The sequence below is a fragment of the Eubalaena glacialis genome, chromosome 9, assembly GCF_028564815.1.
Source record: "Eubalaena glacialis isolate mEubGla1 chromosome 9, mEubGla1.1.hap2.+ XY, whole genome shotgun sequence".
Taxonomy (NCBI): Eukaryota; Metazoa; Chordata; class Mammalia; order Artiodactyla; family Balaenidae; genus Eubalaena; species Eubalaena glacialis.
Genome location: NC_083724.1, coordinates 84448050 through 84466721, shown reverse-complemented (window position 1 = coordinate 84466721; position 18672 = coordinate 84448050). Strand labels below are relative to the sequence as shown.

At 43.1% G+C, this 18672-nt stretch overlaps 1 protein-coding gene across 3 annotated transcripts in view; it reads right to left on the bottom strand.

Moving 5' to 3' along the window:
• Positions 1-18672, bottom strand: part of RMI1 (RecQ mediated genome instability 1) — a 389280-nt gene that overhangs the window by 25765 nt on the left and 344843 nt on the right. For all 3 annotated transcript variants that reach the window (XM_061200541.1, XM_061200542.1, XM_061200543.1), the window contains one exon: positions 2369-2467. In XM_061200541.1, coding sequence (XP_061056524.1) covers positions 2369-2467 — 99 coding nt within the window. The remainder of the gene's footprint in view (positions 1-2368; positions 2468-18672) is intronic.

Sequence of the window (18672 nt, the reverse complement as noted above, 5' to 3'; positions counted from 1 at the left end):
TACAATTTCAGGACAGAGAAGGCCTGGCTTCACAGAAGTCTCAGAGGAAAGGACTTAAGCAACAAGGCCTGTATTAGCAACATTTGACACTGTCACAACACTCATGCATGACAGATGGCCTCGTTGGAAGGGAGGGTCAAGAATAATGGTGAAGTGGTGGAGTAGTTCTATGGTGTCACGTATAGAATGTCACATTCATCTGGGGTATCACTTGGGTCCAGTGGGGTGGGCCCAGAGAGGAATGCATAAAATAGTGAGTGAGGAATCTTGAAAATGTATAATCTGAGGACAGTTAAAAATAAGAACAAGTGTTCGTTGCAGAAAAAAAAAGGCTCCTGGTGGGACAAGACTGTGTTTTCCAATACTGGTAGAACTGCCTTTGGTTCTGTGTATACCCAACAGACAAAACTAAGGCTAATAGATAGAAATTACAAGGCTTTAGAAGAGCTTCTCACAATCTAAAGCTGTTTGGAAATGGAATTAGCTGTCTTGGGAAGTTGTGGTTTCCAGTCATTGGAAGGAAAGAGAGGAGAATGAAGATTTGTATTTACTGAGCACGTGCTGCAAGTCAGGCACTGGACTAGAAGATTTGTGTGATCTCAGTTCTTCCCCACATTCATCCTGTGATATAAGCATTTATTATTGATATAGAATCCTTATATTCAAAACTACCCACCTGTAGATGGGTGGTTGATTGGAAAAAAAAAAAGCACAGAATCATAAAAGATGATACATACATAACTCAAATATTCAATTTCGACTTAATACATATGAATGTTCTTTCATTCCCCAGCTTTGGTGTTGACCCAAGGCCTTTCTCTGAAGATATATCTGCTGATTGGATCCACATGGTTTTCTCTCATATACTCCACCTATATGTAGTGATCATGATTTCCAGTTTCCATTTCTTTAAAGTGGAGCAAGAATTTAAACTCTCTTAAGAAGCAATCTAAATTGGAGACTTTTTCTAGGTTTTCCCCACACCTTGATACCTATCTCCCTTACACCTAATTCAAAAGCCAGTTTTTACTGCTGGAATCTAGCAATTCTACTCCTGGTTATACACCCAAAGGAAATAAAATCACTATCTTGAAGAGATCTGTGCACTCCCAAGTTCATTGCAGCATTATTTGCAATAGTCAAGACATGGAAACAACCTGTATCAATTGATAGATGAATAGGTAAAGAAAATGTGATATACATATCTTATGCTAAATGAAATAAGTCAGACAGAGGAAGAAATACTGTATGATATCACTTACCTGTGGAATCTAAAAAAGTCAAACTCACAGGCGCAGAGAGTATGTCAGTGGTTGCCAGAGGTTTGGGGCGGGGAAAATGGGGAGCTGTTGGTCTGAAGGGTACGAACTCCCAGTTATAAGATGAATACGTTCCAGGAATGTAATGCACAGCATGGTGACTATAGTTAACAATACTGTATTATATGTTTGAAAGTTAAGAGAGTAGACCTTAAAAGTTCTCACCATAAAAAAAAAATAAAAGTGTAACTATGTGAGGTGATATATGTTAACTAGATTTTGTGGTAATCATTTCACAACATATACATATATGAAATCATCACGTGTACCCCTTAAACTTACACAATGTTATTTGTCAATTCTATCTCAATAAAGCTAGGCGGGGGAAGCCAGTTTCTTATCAATTCACGCCAGAAAAGACAAAGCAATGGCAGGACCCCAGAAACTGGGTATTTAATTCATTTCCCCAGTGATCCAGGGGAAGCCATGAACTGAGGACCCTGGAACCTCAAAGGTGGACCAGCCCCGTAATCTCACCTAAGAGGAACTTGGCCTAGGAGGTTGCTGAAACTGCCCAAGGGCTTCAACGCTGCAGCTGCCCCTCACTTTTCACCACCTCGCCCTCTGCAAGTCTTGTGTGGAAGAAGTTCCCCCTTCCCCGCCCCGCCCCCGACCCCTCAGAAAGAAAGACCCTGGGGGCTCCAGCTGGTAAGTGAAAGAAAACGACAAGCTCTCCATCAAATCCAATCCCTTTCTTAGGTTCTGGGGTCTCGCCCCGTCCCCGGACACCCTTGCCTGATTGACACAACCTTGCTGTTTGCCTCTCCACCCTCACTCACATCCTGGTCTGCGTAAATCAACCCAGCTTCTCCCTCGGATTCTTTCGTGCAATACACCCCCTGCCTGTAGCTAAGGGGCTCTTAGCCAGGAGACGTTCTAATAGGAAAGAAGACAGGGAGGAGCCAGAGGATATCTGTTACAGCCATTATTTTCCACTCAGGATCTTATTTAGCATCTTCACTTGAGGGCCATAAATTGAACCTAGAGGGAGCTTCCCTGCCCCTCCCCCAGTGCGCAGTGGGGAGTTCATTAAAACGGAGACGGGTTACCTTGGGCCGATCCAAGGGAAACACTGTCACCACGTGGCCACTCCGGGTCATCACAGGCTGCCGCCGGCTGTCCCAGCGCCGCCTCCACCGGAGTGGGACCTAAACGGCAGGAAAAAACAGGTGGGCGCTCACATCACTTCCCTTCTTCTCTTTAAAAACTATTTCGTGTATAGTAATAGAAATACACTCACATGGCACAAAACTCATAAGGTACAAAAGCTCTACAATGTAAAGGCAATCCCCCCACCCTTGGACCCAGAGGCATTATTTAACTGAGCATTTCTTTGCGTAGCCGGCAGGAGGCGCTCTAAGCACACACGCAGGTACTCTCGTATCTGCACCAGTGCGAGGACGCTCGCCTATGGTGTTCGCTGCTGTATCCCTGGTGCGTGGCTGACACAACCAGTCTGTGCCTTGATCTTTTCACCTACTTTACCTCATGCACAGTCCCTTTCTCTTGTAAACTTCAAAATCCCATCTCTCACGAATACAGTAGGAGAAATCAGAGATAGTAGATAAGAGACATGATTTTAGCAGTGGTCTTGCCTGCCCACACAAAATCAACCCCGAACACTCACAGTGGAATAAGTCTTAGAAACCCCCAGTTCAACCTTCTCATTTTACAGATGAGAAGACAGAGAGGGGAAGGTGTCCTGGGCTCATGTAGATTGAGCTGAACGTTTAGTTAGAGGGTCTGTACCTTGTCTTTAACCCCATGCCTGCCAGCTCTCCAGCTTTGCCTCCTGCCCCCTGTCCTAAGGGGCCCTGCTCCCGAGTGCCCAGCGCTGACCTTCCTCCCAGCGTTTACCAGAAATCTGGGCTCATTCCACCTGAGACCTGCTGCTAAATTCGGCAACTCCAAGGACCCTCCCTGGTCCTGAACAGCCCTGAGCACCAGCCCATGGGGTAAGCCAAACAGAATGGGCCTCAGCTGCCCTCAGAGCCCAGGTGCAGAGTGAGAAATTTAGGCTGGACAGACCCAAAGAAGACTTTCTAATGGGCAAGATTGTTACAATCCAAAAATGAGTGGCCAAGGAAACTAACAGAATTTTTTCTGGAGATCTTTACAGTTGGATTAAGTTATTAAAAAATGGTGTGTATAATAATGAATCTATAATACCATAAAACACCAGATAAAACCTAATTAAAGAGCCAGAGGACTGCCTTGCATTTGAAATTCTCTTTCCAACATGCACTGACTGTATGCATTTTGCATAGTCAATATTTATCAATATTTAATTTTTTATTAATTCATATAAGGTGTGTATATTACACACCTACTTAGGTGAACTATATGTGCCACACTTTACACTGCCATTACCATGATGGTAACTTGAAGATTATCAGGCAAAATATTTGCATTTCTATTTCATGAGGAAAGGAACCCAAGTGTTGTTTTCCCCTTAATTGGTAGTTTCATAATTAATTGAGTGCATTGCAAGTTTTAACTTTTTGGCTCATTATATAATGGACCATTTTGAAATCGACCAAGGAATTATCCTTATTTTTAATAATCTGCAAATAGAAGTAATGCTAGTTGGCAGCATTTGATTTTAAGGACTCAGTCAATAATTGTGTTTTAGAATATGGAAAAGCCCAAACGTGTGCAGGAAGGATTCTAGGATCATGGAAGGTTAGAGCTGGTATCTGAGAGATGGAACCCTAGCAAGATGGGGGAACTGAGGCACAGTGACAGCCAGAGAGATTTGGGGGAAGTTCAACCTCTGCCTAGGCCAGTCTGGCTGTGACATGGGTACCTGGTAAGCTCCCAGTTCGAAACAGGGGCTTGTTTTACCAGCTTCCTGGCCTCCTATGTATAAGCAAACACCCCTAGGGCAACTCTGAGGGAGACCCTGTTCCTTCTCTGGGCATTTGAAGTGACCTTCCTCCCAGCTTCTCCCACCTCCCCCCACCCCACCTACCTCCCAGCTTTGACCACCAGCCCCCTCTCCTGGCAGTTTGTTTGCATCACTGTGAATAATTGGGAGCCTTAAATGCCAGCTGCTTCTAATCAGTGCCTGCATGACATGCATGGGTTTAGGGAAGCAACTGGCAAAGATGGGGCATGCTTTCTGTCACCAGAGCCAGAGTTAGCCAAGGCCCCCGCTTTCCCTGGAGGAACAGGTACTTAAAGGTACTAAGTCCTCCCCAAGGGCCCAGAATGGCAGCTGAGTGCACCTGAGACCCACTGATTTCAGGGAGCAGATCCCAGCTGCCCAAAGACTCTTGCCATGAGTGAGATGGCCAGCCGGGAGGTGGAAAACGGGAGAAAAGCAGAGAGAAAAGCGTACCGCTGAGCACGGGCCAGCACAGCATGAGGGTCTGCTCCGGGCCCTCCCTCTGGGAGATTGCGACTCTTCTCTGCACAAAAGTGACTTCTGCTCCAAAGTTGCGCATCCGAGGGCTGCAGTCTCCCTTTCTAAATTTGTCTACCAGGAAGAGACACTTTCTCCCAAAATTTACACACAGAGGCCAGCAGGGGCCCCACTCTGTCCTCCCTGAAGGCCCTGTGGGGAGCACGTTCCAGGACCAGCTGTGCAGGGTGAGAGGGTGGCTCCCCGACCTTCTTGCCAAGACAGGACAGGAGCCGAGTGGGAAACTGCACGGTGCACAGCCGTGACCTGGGGAAGCCCTACAGCATCCAGATGGACCATGTCATCACCTCGATCTGTGAGGTGAGCCAGGCAGGGCTGATTGCCCTGCTCTCAGGCTTCAACACCCAGGACTGAGCCCAGGAGAGGGTCAGCGAGCACCCCCAGGCCACAAATGCAGGTGGTTGGAGTGGGACTTGAACTCAAGGTTTTTACTTCCATACCTTCCATCCTCTGCTCCTCCAACAGGACTTCCTGACGTGGTGTGATGTCCCCAGGAGGGCTGTGAGATCTGCTTTGCAGACATGCTGTGGGTTGGAAATGCGAGAGAGGTGGAGGTCTCTGGCCTTGCTCCGCATTTTTACCCCATCCCCACAGTCTGTTGATGGTATCATCCACTGTCTGTGGATGGTATCTATCCACCTCCACTGCCATGGTCAAAGCTACCAACATCTCTTGCTTGAAAAACTGCAGCAACCTCTTCAGAAGTCAAATATGTATAAAAAATCACACGTGTTCTTGTTGCCTCACAGAGTCACAGTGAAGGTGAAATGAAATATTGGGCTGGCCAAAAAGTTCCTTCAGTTTTTAAGTAAAAATAAAAGACACGTTTTTCATTTTCACCAAGAACTTTATTGAACAACATATTCACCCTTTTGTTCCACTACCTTCGGCCATTTTTTAGGCAACTTCATAATTCCATCCTCCCAAAACTTTTTATCTTTTTGAGCAAAGAACTGTTCCAGGTGCCTTTTACAGTCTTCTAGGGAATTGAAACTTCTTCCATTAAGAGAATTTTGTAAAGACTAAAATAAATGGAAATCCGAAGGTGCAATGTCTGGTGAATACAGCGGATGAATCAGACCTTCCCAGCCAAGCTGTAACAGTTTTTGCCTGGTCATCAAAGAAACATGTGGTCTTGCGTTATCCTGATGGAAAATTATGCGTTTTCTGTCGACTAATTCTAGATGCTTTTCGTCAAGTGCTGCTTTCAGTTGGTCTAATAGGGAGCAGTATTTGTTGGAATTAATCGTTTGGTTTTCCGGAAGGAGCTCATAATAGAGATCTCCCTTCCAATCCCACCATATACACAACATCACCTTCTTTGGATGAAGACCGGCCTTTGGTGTGATTGGTGGTGGTTCATTTCGCTTGCCCCACGATCTCTTCCATTCCACATTGTTGTACAGTATCCACTTTTCATCGCCCATCACAATTCGTTTTAAAAACTGAACGTTTTCATTACATTTCAGTAGAGACTCATATGCAGAAATAGGGTCAAGAAGGTTTTTTTCACTTAAGTTATGTGGAACCCAAACATCAAAGTGATTCACATAACCAAGCTGGTGCAAATGATTTTCAGCACTTGATTTGGATATTTTGAGTATGTCGGCTCTCTCCCACATGGTATAACGTTGATTGTTCTCAATTAATGTCTCCATTTGATCGCTATCAACTTCAACTGGTCTACCTGACCGTGGGGCATCATCCAGCAAGAAATCTTCAGCACAAAACTTCGCAAACCACTTTTGAGGAGTTCAATCAATCACAGCACCTTCTCCATACACTGCACAAATCTTTTTTTTTTTTGCATTTCAGTTGCATTTTTACCTTTATTGAAATAATAAAGCATAGTATGCCGAAAATGTTGCTCTTTTTCTTCCATCTTCAATATTAAAATGGCTACACAAAAATTCACCAATTTTGATAAGTTTTTATTTTTTAATAAATTTATTGAGGGAGGGGCAAGATGGCGGAAGAGTAAGACGCGGAGATCACCTTCCTTCCCACAGATACATGAGAAATACATCTACACGTGGAACTGCTCCTACAGAACACCCACTGAACGCTGGCAGAAGACGTCAGACCTCCCAAAAGGCAAGAAAATCCCCACGTACTTGGGTAGGGCAAAAGAAAAAAGAAATAACAGAGACAAAAGAATAGGGACGGGACCTGCACCAGTGGGAGGGAGCTGTGAAGGAGGAAAGGTTTCCACACACTAGGAAGCCCCTTCGTGGGCAGAGACTGCGGGTAGCAGAGGGGGGAAGCTTCGGAGCCACGGAGGAGAGCGCAGCCACAGTGGTGCGGAGGGCAAAGCGGAGAGATTCCCGCACAGAGGAGCGGTGCCGACCAGCACTCACCAGCCCGAGAGGCTTGTCTGCTCAGCCACCGGGGCGGGGGGGGGGGGCTGGGAGCTGAGGCTCGGGCTTCGGTGCTAGCCGGGAGGGAGTCCGGGAAAAAGACTGCAGCTGCCGAAGAGGCAAGAGACTTTTTCTTGCCTCTTTGTTTCGCGGCGCGCAAGGAGAGGGGATTCAGAGCGCCGCCTAAACGAGCTCCAGAGACGGGCGCGAGCCGCGGCTATCAGCGCGGATCCCACAGCAACAGGGACGCAGAGGGAAAAACGGAGAGATTCCCGCACAGAGGCTCGGCGCCGAGCAGCACTCACCAGCCCGAGAGGCTTGTCTGCTCACCCGCCGGGGCGGGCGGGGGCTGGGAGCTGAGGCTCGGGCTTCGGTCGGATCGCAGGGAGAGGACTGGGGTTGGCGGCGTGAACACAGCCTGAAGGGGCTAGCCCACCACAGCTAACCGGAGGGAGCCCGAGAAAAAGTCTGCAGCTGCCGAAGAAGCAAGAGACTTTTTCTTGCCTCTTTGTTTCATGGCGCGCAAGGAGAGGGGATTCAGAGCGCCGCTTAAACAAACTCCAGAGACGGGCGTGAGCCGCGGCTATCAGCGCGGACCCCAGAGGCGGGCGCGAGCCGCGGCTATCAGCGCAGACCCCCAGAGACGGGTGCGAGCCGCAGCTATCAGCTCGGACCCCAGAGACAGGCGCGAGCCGCGGTTATCAGCGCGGACCCCAGAGACGGGCATGAGACGCTAAGGCTGCTGCTGCCGCCACCAAAAAGCCTGTGTGCGAGCACAGGTCACTCTCCACACCACCCCTCCCGGGAGCCAGTGCAGCCCGCCACGGCCAGGCTCCCGTGATCTGGGGACAACTTCCCCGGGAGAGCGCACGGCACGCCTCAGGCTGCTGCAACGTCACGCCAGCTTCTGCCGCCGCAGGCTCGCCCCGCCTCCTCCGTACCGCTCCCTCCCCCTCGCCTGACTGAGCCAGAGCCCCTGAATCAGCTGCTCCTTTAACCCCGTTCTGTCTGGGCGGGGAACAGACGCCCTCAGGCGACCTACATGCAGGGGCGGGTCCAAATCCAAAGCTGAACCCCGGGAGCTGTACGAACAAAGAAGAGAAAGGGAAATCTCTCCCAGCAGCCTCAGAAGCAGCGGATTAAAGCTCCACAAACAACTTGATGTGCCTGCATCTGTTGAATACCTGAATAGACAACGAATCATCCCAAATTTAGGAGGTGGACTTTGGGAGCAGGATATATTAATTTTTCCCCTTTTCCTTTTTTTGTGAGTGTATATGTGTATGCTTCTGGGTGAGATTTTGTCTGTATAGCTTTGCTCTCACCGTTAGTCCTAGGGTTAGGTCCGTCTGTTTTGTTTTTGTTTTTGTTTTTTACTTAAAAAAAATTTTTATTCCCGAATAAATGTTTTCTTAATAATTTTTTCCTTATTTTCTATTTTTAAAAAAAAAATTTTTTAATAAGTTTTTTCATATTTTTTATTTTAAAAAATTAAAAAATTTTTTTCTTAATAAATTTTTTTATTAATAATTTTTTTCTTATTTTTATTATAAAAAATAAATAAATCTATTTTGAAAAATTAAAAAAAATTCTTTTCTTAATAAATTTATTCTTAATAATTTTTTTCTTATTTTTTACTATAATAGCTTTATTTTATTTTATTTTATCCTCTTTCTTTCTTTCTTTCTATTTTTTCTCCCTTTTATTCTGAGCCGTGTGGATGAAAGGCTCTTGGTGCTCCAGCCAGGCATCAGGGCTGTGCCTCTGAGGTGGGAGAGCCAACTTCAGGACACTGGTCCACAAGAGACCTCCCAGCTCCACGTAATACCAAGCAGCGAAAATCTTTCAGAGATCTCCATCTCAACATCAAGACCCAGCTTCACTCAACGACCAGCAAGCTACAGTGCTGGACACCCTATGCCAAACAACTAGCAAGACAGGAACACAGCCCCATCCATTAACAGAGAGGCTGCCTAAAATCATAATAAGGCCACAGACACCCCAAAGTACACCACCAGACGTGGACGTGCCCACCAGAAAGACAAGATCCAACCTCATCCACCAGAACACAGGCACTAGTCCCCTCCACCAGGAAGCCTACACAACCCACGGAACCAACCTTAGCCACTGGGGACAGATACCAAAAACAACGGGAACTACGAACCTGCAGCCTGTGAAAAGGAGACCCCAAACACAGTAAGATAAGCAAAATGAGACGACAGAAAAACACACAGCAGATGAAGGAGCAGGGTCAAAACACACCAGACCTAACAAATGAAGAGGAAATAGGTAGTCTACCTGAAAAAGAATTCAGAATAATGATAGTAAGGATGATCCAAAATCTTGGAAATAGAATAGACAAAATGCAAGAAACATTTAACAAGGACGTAGAAGAACTAAAGAGGAACCAAGCAACGATGAAAAACACAATAAATGAAATTAAAAATACTCTAGATGGGATCAATAGCAGAATAACTGAGGCAGAAGAACAGATAAGTGACCTGGAAGATAAAATGGTGGAAATAACTACTGCAGACCAGAATAAAGAAAAAAGAATGAAAAGAACTGAGGACAGTCTCAGAGACCTCTGGGACAACATTAAACGCACCAACATTCAAATTATAGGGGTCCCAGAAGAAGAAGAGAAAAAGAAAGGGACTGAGAAAATATTTGAAGAGATTATAGTTGAAAACTTCCCTAATATGGGAAAGGAAATAGTTAATCAAGTCCTGGAAGCACAGAGAGTCCCATACAGGATAAATCCAAGGAGAAACACACCAAGACACATATTAATCAAACTATCCAAAATTAAATATAAAGAAAACATATTAAAAGCAGCAAGGGAAAAACAACAAATAACACACAAGGGAATCCCCATTAGGTTAACAGCTGACCTTTCAGCAGAAACTCTGCAAGCCAGAAGGGAATGGCAGGATATACTTAAAGTGATGAAGGAGAAAAACCTACAACCAAGGTTACTCTACCCAGCAAGGATCTCATTCAGATTTGATGGAGAAATTAAAACCTTTACAGACAAGCAAAAGCTGAGAGAGTTCAGCACCACCAAACCAGCTTTACAACAAATGCTAAAGGAACTTCTCTAGGCAAGAAACACAAGAGAAGGAAAACACCTACAATAACAAACCCAAAACATTTCAGAAAATGGGAATAGGAACATACATATCAATAATTACCTTAAATGTAAATGGATTAAATGCTCCCACCAAAAGACACAGACTGGCTGAATGGATACAAAAACAAGACCCATATATATGCTGTCTACAAGAGACCCACTTCAGACCTAGAGGCACATACAGACTGAAAGTGAGGGGATGGAAAAAGATATTCCATGCAAATGGAAATCAAAAGAAAGCTGGAGTAGCAATTCTCATATCAGACAAAATAGACTTTAAAATAAAGACTATTACAAGAGACAAAGAAGGACACTATATAATGATCAAGGGATCGATCCAAGAGGAAGGTATAACAATTGTAAATACTTATGCACCCAACATAGGAGCACCTCAATACATAAGGCAAATACTAACAGCCATAAAAGGGGAAATCGACAGCAACACAATCATAGTAGGGGACTTTAACACCCCACTTTCACCAATGGACAGATCATCCAAAATGAAAATAAATAAGGAAACACAAGCTTTAAATGATACATTAAACAAGAGGGACTTAATTGATATTTATAGGACATTCCACCCAAAAACAACAGAATACACATTTTTCTCAAGTGCTCATGGAACATTCTCCAGGATAGATCGTATCTTGGGTCACAAATCAAGCCTTGGTAAATTTAAGAAAATTGAAATCATATCAAGTATCTTTTCCGACCACAACGCTATGAGACTAGGTATCAATTACAGGAAAAGATCTGTAAAAAATACAAACACATGGAGGCTACACAATACACTACTTAATAACGAAGTGATCACTGAAGAAATCAAAGGGGAAATCAAAAAATACCTAGAAACAAATGACAATGGAGACACGACGACCCAAAACCTATGGGATGCAGCGAAAGCAGTGCTAAGAGGGAAGTTTATAGCAATACAAGCCTACCTAAAGAAACAGGAAACATCTCGAATAAACAACCTAACCTTGCACCTAAAGCAATTAGAGAAAGAAGAACAAAAAAACCCCAAGGCTAGCAGAAGGAAAGAAATCATAAAGATCAGATCAGAAATAAATGAAAAAGAAATGAAGGAAACAATAGCAAAAATCAATGAAACTAAAAGCTGGTTCTTTGAGAAGATAAACAAAATTGATAAACCATTAGCCAGACTCATCAAGAGAAAAAGGGAGAAGACTCAAATCAATAGAATCAGAAATGAAAAAGGAGAAGTAACCACTGACACTGCAGAAATATAAACGATCATGAGAGATTACTACAAGCAACTCTATGCCAATAAAATGGACAACCTGGAAGAAATGGACAGATTCTTAGAAATGCACAAACTGCCGAGACTGAACCAGGAAGAAATAGAAAATATGAACAGACCAATCACAAGCACTGAAATTGAAACTGTGATTAAAAATCTTCCAACACACAAAAGCCCAGGACCAGATGGCTTCACAGGCGAATTCTATCAAACATTTAGAGAAGAGCTAACACCTATCCTTCTCAAACTCTTCCAAAATATTGCAGAGGGAGGAACACTCCCCAACTCATTCTACGAGGCCACCATCACCCTGATACCAAAACCAGACAAAGATGTCACAAAGAAAGAAAACTACAGGCCAATATCACTGATGAACGTAGATGCAAAAATCCTCAACAAAATACTAGCAAACAGAATCCAACAGCACATTAAAAGGATCATACACCATGATCAAGTGGGGTTTATTCCAGGAATGCAAGGATTCTTCAATATACACAAATCAATCAACGTGATACATCATATTAACAAATTGAAGGAGAAAAACCATATGATCATCTCAATAGATGCAGAGAAAGCTTTCCACAAAATTCAACACCCATTTATGATAAAAGCCCTGCAGAAAGTAGGCATAGAGGGAACGTTCCTCAACATAATAAAGGCCATATATGACAAACCCAAGCCAACATTGTCCTCAATGGTGAAAAACTGAAACCATTTCCACTAAGATCAGGAACAAGACAAGGTTGCCCACTCTCACCACTATTATTCAACATAGTTTTGGAAGTGTTAGCCACAGCAATCAGAGAAGAAAAAGAAATAAAAGGAATCCAAATCGGAAAAGAAGAAGTAAAGCTGTCACTGTTTGCAGATGACATGATACTATACATAGAGAATCCTAAAGATGCTACCAGAAAACTACTAGAGCTGATCAACGAATTTGGTAAAGTAGCAGGATACAAAATTAATGCTAAGAAATCTCTTGCATTCCTATACACTAATGATGAAAAATCTGAAAGTGAAATTAAGAAAACACTCCTGTTTACCATTGCAACAAAAAGAATAAAATATCTAGGAATAAACCTACCTAAGGAGACAAAAGACCTGTATGCAGAAAATTATAAGACACTGATGAAAGAAATTAAAGATGATACAAATAGTTGGAGAGATATGCCATGTTCTTGGATTGGAAGAATCAACATTGTGAAAATGACTCTACTACCCAAAGCAATCTATAGATTCAATGCAATCCCTATCAAACTACCACTGGCATTTTTCACAGAACTAGAACAAAAAATTTCACAATTTGTATGGAAACACAAAAGACCCTGAATAGCCAAAACAATCTTGAGAACGAAAAATGGAGCTGGAGGGATCAGGCTCCCTGACTTCAGACTATATTACAAAGCTACAGTAATCAGAACAGTTTGGTACTGGCACTAAAACAGAAATATAGATCAATGGAACAGGATAGAAAGCCCAGAGATAAGCCCACGCACATATGGTCACCTTATCTTTGATAAAGGAGGCAAGCATATACAGTGGAGAAAAGACAGCCTCTTCAATAAGTGGTGCTGGGAAAACTGGACAGGTACATGTAAAAGTATGAACTTAGAATACTCCCTGACACCATACACAAAAATAAACTCAAAATGGATTAAAGACCTAACTGTAAGGCCAGACAGTATCAAATTCTTAGAGGAAAACATAGGCAGAACGCTCTATGACATAAATCACAGCAAGATCCTTTTTGACCCAGGTCCTAGAGAAATGGAAATAAAAACACAAATAAACAAATGGGACCTAATGAAACTTAAAAGCTTTTGCACAGCAAAGGAAACCATAAACAAGACCAAAAGACAACCCTCAGAATGGGAGAAAATATTTGCAAATGAAGCAACTGACAAAGGATTAATCTCCAAGATTTACAAGCAGCTCATGCAGCTCAATAACAAAAAAACAAACAACCCAATCCAAAAATGGGCAGAAGACCTAAATAGACATTTCTCCAAAGAAGATATACAGATTGCCAACAGACACATGAAAGAATGCTCAACATCATTAATCATTAGAGAAATGCAAATCAAAACCACAATGAGGTATCATCTCACACTGGTCAGAATGGCCATTATCAAAAAATCTAGAAACAATAAATGCTGGAGAGGGTGTGGAGAAAAGGGAACACTCTTGCACTGTTGGTGGGAATGTAAATTGATACAGCCACTATGGAGAACAGTAAGGAGGTTCCTTAAAAAACTAAAAATAGAACTACTATATGACCCAGCAATCCCACTACTGGGCATATACCCTGAGAAAACCATAATTCAAAAAGAGTCATGTACCAAAATGTTCATTGCAGCTCTGTTTACAATAGCCAGGACATGGAAGCAACCTAAGTGTCCATCATCGGATGAATGGATAAAGAAGATGTGGCACATATATACAATGGAATATTACTCAGCCATAAAAAGAACTGAAATGGAGGTATTTGTAATGAGGTGGATGGAGTTAGAGTCTGTCATACAGAGTGAAGTAAGTCAGAAAGAGAAAAACAAATACAGTATGCTAACACATATACATGGAATCTAAGGGGAAAAAAAAACGTCATGAAGAACCTAGTGGCAAGACGGGAATAAAGACACAGACCTACTAGAGAATGGACTTGAGGATATGGGGAGGGGGAGGGGTGAGATGTGACAGGGTGAGAGAGTGTCATGGACATATATACACTACCAAATGTAAAATAGATAGCTAGTGGGAAGCAGCCGCATAGCACAGGGAGATCAGCTCGGTGCTTTGTGACCACCTAGAGGGGTAGGATAGGGAGGGTGGGAGGGAGGGAGATGCAAGAGGGAAGAGATATGGGAACATATGTGTATGTATAACTGATTCACTTTGTTATAAAGCAGAAACTAACACACCATTGTAAAGCAATTATACTCCAATAAAGATGTTTAAAAAAAAAAAAAAAAGAACAGAGGGCACAAGTTTCAAACAGACCATGAATCAATCAATTATTCAACCAGAAAGGAGCAAGAGCGTGACTAGTGCAGCCAGCAGGGCGGATTGAATGACACTGAGGCACTTGGGAAAGGGTTTTTCCTTGAAGTTACAAGCTAACTCAAGGAATAGAAGACCAAGAAGGCAATCCCAGTTTCCTCAGACCAGCCCATTTGCTTTCTTACTACTTCTTTAGTCCTTCACACCCAGGCATCTTCCAAATGCTTTGTGTGTCCTCTACGAGATTCAATTTGAATCAGATCACTTGAATACATGGCATATGCTTGAGCATCTACTAAGCCCACCAGTTATGCATTTCCAGCACAAAATGGGAATTGAAACTGGATTTCCTACAATCAGTAGAAATGTTCTACAAGCAAAAGAAAATAGACAAGGGAAAAATTACAACTACTGCCTGGAGTCAAATGAAATAAAACCTTCCTGACGTCCTAGAAAGGAACATTTTCTAAGCCATCTAATGTAAAAAAGTAAAGTTATTCCTGCATGTTTATTATACTCACAACGATGCACCAAATTTGTCAGCACATTTTGTAAGCCTCCACCTACTGCCACTGAAAATGTATATTTTTCAGTTTAAGGCTCAGTACAGTCAATTCTTTTTATTTGGGATAGCTGTGTTTTATAAATTCATGGCAAAAACTGAATTAGCAAATACTGAACCACTGTTCCTAGGGGAGACCCGCAGGTCAGCTCCTGAGAAATTCTGATCACATTTTCATCAACCAACAATACACAACTTTGTTTTATATGTATTTCTGCTTAAAGACCCCTTATTTAATATATACTGTTGATTCGTTAATGCTGAATTTACAGCCAAAAGCACTATAACTCACGCCTGAAAGCAGCTTATCTAAGGCAGCACATCTTTTCTCTGTAAGACATGTCACAGCCTTCTTTGCCCTTGGGAACACTAGACAGCATTTCAGCACTATGCTTGAGGCCTATATTAAATAGCAAAGTCACCAACAAAGATGGGGAAAAAATGATTTTTGCATAAATATGCAAAAAAAGTGGCACTAAAAAGATTGGAAAAAGAACGCTTGCTCACAGTATGAGAGCTGTGTCATCTTGTCTGACACAAGAAGTGTCATCTTGTCTGACCTCAGCTGGGAACATGCAGTTGAAATTCTTCTCCAATTCACACACATCCACAAATGACTGCAAAAGCACAAAGAGTACTGATTTGGGGATTACAAGTAATTTTTTGCGAGTAGGTGAACTCGCAAATACAGAATCTGAGTAATGAGAATCAACTGTATTTCTGTCTTTAGCCCCTATTGCATAGATGATTATCAGAGCTGAGTTTGGGGAGTCCTCCAAATATATACAAACAGAACTTACACCAAATATGAGAACCTCTTCAATTCCATTCTGACTTTCTGCGTGCAGGAATCCAGTCCTCCTCTTGGCAGCCAGTCTTACCTACAATAAAAATCTTCCTCCTGGGACTTCCTTGGTGATGCAGTGGTTAAGAATCCACCTGCCGATGCAGGGGACACAGATTCGATCCCTGGTCTCGGATGATCCCAATGCCACGGAGCAACTAAGCCCGTGTGCCACAACTACTGAGCCTGCACTCTAGAGCCCACGGGCTGCAACTACTGAGCCCGCATGCTGCAACTACTGAAGCCCTCTCACCTGGAGCCCGTGCTCCGCAACAAGAGAAGCCACCGCAATGAGAAGCCCATGCACCGCAACGAAGAGTAGCCCTCGCTCGCCACAACTAGAGAAAGCCCGCACAGCAACAAAGACCCAATGCAGCTAAAAATAAATTAAAAAAAAAAAAAACTCCCTCACCTGGTAGGCCACTGAGCCTAGTGGTTAAAAAAAGTGGACTCTCAAGCCTGCCAACTGATTTTGTACCCCAGGCCCATCATTTATAAGGCTTGGCCTTTGGCAACTCAACCTCACTAATCCCTAATTTCCTTATCTTTAAAATGAGGATGGTAGGAGTATCTACCTATTGGGTTGCTGCAACACTTAAATGATACACTACATTTAAAGCGCTTAGCTCCATGCCTGGCATGTTCGATAGTCCTCAATGATCAGTGACTATTATATTGAGTTGAACAGAACACATTTCCCATCATAGTCACACAGAAGGCTATGAATGAAACACTACTTTCTTATATTTTTCAAAGCTGTGAGCTTCATTGCCAACACCGTGAGAGAGAAAATAAAAGTGTCCTTAAAAGAAGGATTCCCTCTTTAACTCTTCTAGTGGATTTAATCTCAGAAAAGGGAAAAAGCAAAAGTTCCATGGGGGGTCGCCAGTGTTTTTCCAGATCACAAGCTTTGCCTTGACAAATGATCTGCCTCCCTGTAAAGTGAAGTTTCCTCAGTTTCCTCATCTGTAAAGTGGAGGTTTAACCAATGATCTCCAAGGACCAATCCAGAACAGTAATGTTGCAGCCCAGCCTGACTTAGGACAACTTTTTTCCTTCTCTTACCCCAGTCTCTCTAAGATGCTCCAGCTAAAACAGTCTTCCCAATAACAAAATTAGAAACAAAATTTCATAAGATGATATTGTACCCTGAATTGCCCCTGATTTTCAGCCAGGAGCAATTCTGCCTCTGAGGAGACATACGGCAATGTCTGGAGACATTTCCGATTGTCACAAGGTGGGGACAGGGGAGGTGCAACTGGCATCTAGAAAGGAGAGGCCAGGGGGAATGCTGCCAACATTCTACAAGGCTCAGGACGGCCCTCACACCACAGAATTACCCAGCCCGAAACTCACTAGTGCTAAGGTTGAGAAAGTCTGGTTTCTCTTCAAGCACAATTCCCATGGATGATTTAATTGCCCTTGGCATTGAGATCCAGGGATGTGGGTGTAAAGGGATTACCTGCTTTGCATGGTGTTCTGGTCATGACCTGTGATTTCCTGCCAACACTGAGAGCATATGATCTGCAGCATTACTGGCTACTTGAAACCCCACACACTGCTTAATCCTGCCCTAAATCTATGTTCCAATGGCCTGACTTTTTCCTAATGTATTGATAAGATATGATTAAGCTATTTTTAAAACTTAACACTAGAAACACTTTGTGGATTTGGTTAAATTACAGACCTTTGACCACAGTGGAACTTTTCACATGGGATGACTTTTTCCTGATAAAGAATTAGCAGCTGCTGGGGGGGTGGGAATGTTGATGGCTGGAGAGGCTTTAAACTATGATTAACAGATTCTCACTCCATCGCACTTACTCTTTCTGACTTTGGAGAAAGCAGAACATACACACCTAATGATGCTTTCAGAATTCTTTTCAGCTGATTGCCTTTTTTCTACTCCCTAAGCCTGCTATTCTTCAGGACCTTACCAGAATCACGACGTGCTCTAAAACTATTTCCTGGATTGTTTTTGACCAGCTTCCAGGGAACACAGTCCGTTAACGCCCCACACAGAGCAACAACAAAAGACAGAGTTTGCTCTCAGACGTCACTCACGGCTTCAGCAAAGCACTTAAACCCATCAGGAAATCCCTCAAGGAGAAGAGACTTGACACCAAGGGGTGTGTGAAATAGTCTCTTCCGGTCCAGGCAGAGAGAATCTCGTGCAATTAGAAAAAAGGAGAGGTGATTCCAGTGTCCTTCCAGGTGGAATAACTCCATCAATTTCCCAGGAGGGTGTGACAACAGAGCACCTTAATTCCCTTCCTTAGACCTCGGCTAACAGCCCTGGTATCACAATTTTGGATCACGCTTTCCATTTTTTCATTTTGTACTGATCATCTCATCAGTAGCAGCTGCAGAGATTATTGCCCTTATCTCACAGAAAAGGAAAGTTGAAGTAAAAAGTTCAGTACCTTGCCCCAAGAGGTCACGTGATTAGTGGGGCACTAAAGCAAGGTCCCCCTCTCCTGGTTTGGAGATGTAAACTGAGAGGATCTCACAAACTTCCAAGAAAGAATTGTACCTCCTTTTCACTAACAAAAACATTTCTGATGGTATCTAATGGTAATGTCCTGTCTTCAGTGATAATATGGGCAAAGAAGAACTAATTCTTTTACAAGTTATTGAATTCTTAATCTTAAGATTTGCTAAACCTTACATGTAACCATGAGGGTAGAAGCTATAATACCCATTTTACAAGTGAGAAAACTGAGGTCTGGAGACAGGGTAGTGACCTGTCCAAGTCACATACCTGGGGATTCAGAC